The sequence below is a fragment of the Trachymyrmex septentrionalis genome, unplaced genomic scaffold, assembly GCF_001594115.1.
Source record: "Trachymyrmex septentrionalis isolate Tsep2-gDNA-1 unplaced genomic scaffold, Tsep1.0 scaffold2, whole genome shotgun sequence".
In the NCBI taxonomy this organism is placed as follows: Eukaryota; Metazoa; Arthropoda; class Insecta; order Hymenoptera; family Formicidae; genus Trachymyrmex; species Trachymyrmex septentrionalis.
In genome coordinates this window covers 729778-735108 of record NW_017305179.1, presented here as the reverse complement: position 1 = coordinate 735108, position 5331 = coordinate 729778, and the positions used below count along the sequence as shown (strand labels likewise).

General features: G+C 33.1%; 2 protein-coding genes across 5 annotated transcripts in view; one reads left to right on the top strand and one right to left on the bottom strand.

Moving 5' to 3' along the window:
• LOC108747425 (spermatogenesis-associated protein 5) overlaps positions 1-5331 on the top strand; it is a 104279-nt gene that overhangs the window by 62527 nt on the left and 36421 nt on the right. The gene's annotated exons all lie outside the window — the stretch shown is intronic.
• On the bottom strand, positions 1225-3654 carry LOC108747435 (intraflagellar transport protein 43 homolog B). 3 transcript variants are annotated; one of them, XM_018484887.1, is made up of 7 exons: positions 3510-3654; positions 3171-3356; positions 2655-2836; positions 2173-2202; positions 2069-2109; positions 1805-1877; positions 1225-1483 (listed from the first exon to the last, which is right to left on the bottom strand). In XM_018484887.1, exons 2-7 carry the CDS (start codon positions 3207-3209, stop codon positions 1261-1263), a joined length of 588 nt encoding a protein of 195 aa, XP_018340389.1. In that variant the 5' UTR covers positions 3210-3356; positions 3510-3654; the 3' UTR covers positions 1225-1260. The 3 variants fall into 3 exon arrangements, with proteins under 3 accessions (XP_018340389.1, XP_018340390.1, XP_018340388.1); XM_018484888.1 differs by having other exon boundaries at positions 3171-3261; XM_018484886.1 differs by having other exon boundaries at positions 3171-3654.

Sequence of the window (5331 nt, the reverse complement as noted above, 5' to 3'; positions counted from 1 at the left end):
AGTCAAGTTATTCCGTCGACAAACTCGTGTATTTATCGCTGTCATCGCTGATCGCGCCTGCGTTGTGAGTGCCGCGTGTATCGTATTTTTTTTTTTATATACAACAAAAGTACGAAATCTGCCACTAGATGGCCATTGCCTGTACGATTGATTTTCGTTGCGTCTGATTTTTAGATAATAATCGTAAAATTTTTATTAACCACGTGTCAAGATATCTGACACTTAATGAAAGATTTCAATGGAGATGCTGGATAACGATGTTTGATCGCAGCAGATTCACCTGGGACGTCGGAAATAAAGAGCCGTCTGTTTCTCGTATGTGCTCCAAAACGGATAGATTGGTATATATAGCTCCTGGGAAGGAGTAACTTTCGGAAGCGTGTGCTAGTGATGGCACAACTGAACATTGATCGCTGACGTTAGAGCTATGGCAGATCTGCTCAGTGGGTGTTGTCACGTTGTCGTAAGCTTCAAGTAGCTTGAGTGTCAGACTCCCGATTGCGCATGCATCTTCGTGGCTCGTCTTACGACCACGGATTTGCACGCCTGCACGGTCTGAGTCTTCACGTCACTCCTCGAAGTACCGCGATTTCCAAATTGGGGGGCAATCGAATAGGTCAGACGAGGTAATTTGTCGCTTCCATATGCAGGCACTGCTGACGGCGGTACGCCATTTTTTATTCTTTTAATCCAATCCTTTTGGAATTTTTTCTGCCTTTCCTTCAACTTGGTCTTATTAGGCCTTGTTGTTCTTTTTATAATAACTTTTGTACCAGTTCATTCTTCTTCTTCTTCTTTTCTTCTAAAGCAAAAAGGAAGAAAGATGAACTGGTGCAAAAGTTCAGCAGTTTAGCTAAAAAAAAAAGAAACAGGCTCATGAAATCTTTGAATTGACCTTAATTACTAATTCAAGGAGAAAAGCTACGAGGCAAATAAATTTGGTAATGTTAAACATTTTCAACCTCAATGAGATGATTATCAATAAAAAGATTACATTTAATTTGAAATGACATTGATAGTAAATTCAGTGATACAGCTATTTTTATTTCAACTCGTAGAGAAAAAAATGTTGCACTTCTTTGTAGACTTCGATTTAGTAAATTAGACTAACGATTATATTAGTTTCTAGGATTGTTTCTCACGAGTTCTGGGAATTGATTTAAAACAATATCGCCAATGAATGATATAATCGAGAATGTTATTGTTATATTTGTATATACGAGAAGTTTTCATTTTTATTTTAAAATACAAAATGCTTCGTCAAGCTTCGATCTTTTTCTGCGTCTCGCTATTAATCTCTGAAGAAATTTGCGTGAAGAGGAGATTCCAATTCCAAACTTCATCCGGTTCCTTCACTAAATTCTCATTGTACAATTTGTCTGCAAGGAGAGAAAGGCTGACGCCGTCCAACGATGTATATGCAGCATTTTTTACCAAATCAGTGTCCAATTCCTCGTACGCAGTCACTCTATTTGCGTTGACTCTAAAAATTACACACCACAATTCAATTCATCTCGCAATATATAAAAAAAGAAACTTTTTCTTTACTGAAATAATAATAGTAAGTTATTCATATAATTATGTAATATTATAATTAAAAGAACTTAAAATAACTTTTGTAAAAAAAAGGTACTTATAATTTTTTATTTTTAATAATCTTTCTCTCTCTCTATTACAGAGAGAATAAATAAATTATTATTTTTCATCTAGATTGTAACTTACTTTATGTACATTTTATGCAAGAATTTTAATATAATTTTTATCATAAAAATCTTCAATAATAATAAAAATAAAGATTACTTACGTGGGAGCACTTGCAATGTCAGATGAGATGTTATCTTCCTGAATTTCATCCAAATCTGGTATAACTGGAATATCTATAAATACAGAGATCAATAATATAAAGAAGTAGTGAGTAATAAAAAAATATATCAATTTTTAATGTCTATTTTTGCAAATATTGAAAAATTACATTAACAAAAGAATTGATCTAAATGAGGTAAAATTACTAATTAAATAATTGGACAATATATAAGCTCTTAACATGGTTTGTCCCAAATCAGCTCACCATCTTCTTGCTCCTCCTTTTCAATCACTCGAAAACGTTCCCTAAGAAATAGGATTTATCAATAGCTAGATACTTGATTCTTCACTTTTATGTATTGTACTCACTGTTCAATAATGTTTGATGTCGCCTTTGATCTGTGCAATGAAAAAAGAATTGTTTAACTGGTTGTACTTAAACATTAACAAATTTGTTTTAATTCATTTATATACATTTGTTGTTTTTTGTCTTCTTCTGGATATAAACTCCACTACCGAGAATTATTGCTTGCATTGAGTAAAATTGGGCTCGCTTATTGCAGATTATAAATCAATATAAGTCTAACACGAACTTAAGATATAAATATGTATGCAATACGAATTTTTTAATGTCTTTTATTTCTTCTTTCACTTACGTGCACTTAACTATTTATGAAATAAACTTTTTAATCTTCTCGAAACACTAGAAGTCGATGAAAGTAGATGGAAAAAATAGATAGTAAAAATCTGCTACCGTTACGAACAGTGTCGTTACACATAAATGACAAAAAAGAGTTGAAAATTTTTATTGCTCTTGTCGAGACTTTGTAATTAATTTACAATTTACTTACTTGCCACTTTTCAATTCGTCGCCCCAGCCGGTTTTTCTCGACCGAGGTGGAACTATTGGTCTTTGCATAGATATAGACTTTCCGGACGATAAGGAAATAGGACTCTCCAGAGGATCATCATCGGATTTATTATCTTCCAGCAAATTATTCTGACCTGCACGTCTACCTAGGCGAGGTAGTAGCTGCAAATTGATCAATACACATTTCTTAAAACTATATATCGTATCTTTATATAATTGATTCTCTTATTAATATTCTATGGCAGACCTGTTCAATTTGAGCTCCGGAGCCAAAATGCAAAGCCATCGACGCAAAAAAATTCTATGTGGATGAGATTTCGGGGACTGTCAAGTGTTGATGCGCATCTAAGGTGACGCTTATCAACACTTTATAGTTCCTAAAATCTTGCTCACACATTGAATTTTTTTACGTCGATAGTTTTGCATTTTCTCTGCTGAATTCAAATTGGACAGGCCTGCTCTATAGGGACTTGGGAAAATTTTTTAAAAACTTTACCTTTTTCGAAGTGATCTCAAGATCGTTAGCCCAATCCATCTTTATTCTTTACGCAGCGTTGAAACATGCGTCAGGTGAATGCCCCTGGTAACTTAAGGCACTTAAGTCAGACTTTACGGTACATTTGACAAGTGTATGGCCGCTGCTTACATTTACAAGCGGTAACCATGACGACCGACTTTATTCCTACACATACATACACTAGTAGCCACACAATTGATTTTACATGTGTATAAGATAAATACACGTATATATATTCATGTAGGAATTGAAGATTGCTCGACTTGTCATGATATCCACAATTTTTTATATGAGAATATGAAAATTCCGAAGAATTACCCATTTTTCAAATTGTCAATTCGCTTATTCAACAATGTCAGATTACCGAATCGCTTGCTTGAAAGAAAATTTCTTTTAGGCTTTGATTGTTCCCTCTCTCAGTCTTTGCTATTTTATTTTAGGGAAGAGCAACGGTGTATTTTACACTGTGTGGAAGATACTGCTAGGAAATCACCTTCCTATTCCCTATGCTTCTTCCCTTCCCTATACCATGTTAAGGCGTGTATACAACCGAACGAATAACCAGTCATGGGAACAGAATGCTAAGCATCGTTCGCTCGCATTCATTCGTGTTTTATCTAATTCGTGTTTATCGAATGGGATTATGATAAGAAAATTCCAAATAATTTAATAATAAATTTGATTTTGCATTTGTTGTTCATTGTTCATTAGATTAATGAATTAGATATTAGAGTTATTTTTAGTGTAGATTTATTCAAAACTTTCAAATAGAGTCAACATAAGAATGCTAAGTTCTCTCTTAAAAATCAATATCATAAACCATGTTTGTAAAGGAATGGATAATTTTTAGACTCTACAAACTTATTTTTAATCATCAAAATTATTTTCAATAAAAATAATGCTGTTAGCACACATCATTTTTTTTTTCAGTGTAGCAGTTGCTGTTACAACATAAAAAGTGTATATAAAAATTATGCAAAAATTTATTGTTATATAAACAATTTTGGAAATAATATCGAAGTAATGGAATTATATGAACAAAATCATCTATGAATAAGGATATCAGATTCATCAACGTCCATACCCACGTCCGTGGGCTTAAAGTAGTTCTCGTCTGATCACTGAAGTCAAGCAACGTTGGGCACGGTTGAATGGTACTCGTTCGGTTGTATACACGCCTTAACATGGTATAGGGAAGGGAAGAAGCATAGGAAAATAAGGTGATTTCCTAGCAGTATCCCCCATACAGTGTAAAATACACCGTTGCTCTTCCCTAAAATAAAATAGCAAAGACTGAGAGAAAAAATAATCAAAACCTAAACGAAATTTTCTTTCAAGCAAGCGATTCGGTAATCTGACATTGTTGGACAAGCGAATTGACCGCTTGGGAACACCGTGTGATGACATTTTTTTTTGCATTTTTCTTCTTATAGTAAAAAAAAAATTAATAAAAACGATTATTGTTATCCTGCATTAATTATTTAGCCGATAATTCTTATAACATTTATTACATAAAAATGAAAAAAATTTGACAAATACATACAACGTAAGTATATTAAAACTATTTGTAATAATTTATTCGAAATTATCGCCCGAATATTAAAAATATGTCAATGTTCTATTTATAAATAAATGATCGTTTTTCTCTTCTGGCCCAACGAACTCAAAAAAAAGTTTCCAAAAGTATTCGGAACAGTGATAGCATCCAGCAATCGCCAATCCGTTCATTATAAAATCATATGTCATCGCGCGCGATTTGTATTATGCGCTCATCATGTCGAGAAATGTTGCGCACATGCTTAAAATAAATGACGTTTCGTCGGATTCACATATAACATAATCACACTCGTTCATTAAATCGGAGAGGAGAGCGATCCTGCTGTGATCTGCTGAATGTCAACAAGAAAAAAACAAATAAAATATCGATCGGAAGAGCAAAAAAGTAATTAAGAATGCTGATATATCAGGAAAAAAGCAACACGATGCTATTAATTATGTTACTCAAGTTCTTGAAAATAACGTTAAAAAAGATATTGCACAAGAAAGAATTCGATAAAGGTATGACTTAAAAATACAACATACATTGTATTGTGGAATATAATTTCAGTAGTTGTATATGATGTACAAAACAAGATTTTAT

Excerpts from the sequence above, each read along its gene's own strand:
- LOC108747435 (XM_018484886.1), bottom strand. The coding sequence starts at position 3,209 with ATGGATTGGGCTAACGATCTTGAGATCACTTCGAAAAAG. Across the intron at positions 2,837-3,170 it reads TTGAGATCACTTCGAAAAAG|CTACTACCTCGCCTAGGTAG; the intron begins GTAAAGTTTTTA and ends ATCAATTTGCAG. Across the intron at positions 2,110-2,172 it reads ACATCAAACATTATTGAACA|GGAACGTTTTCGAGTGATTG; the intron begins GTGAGTACAATA and ends CCTATTTCTTAG.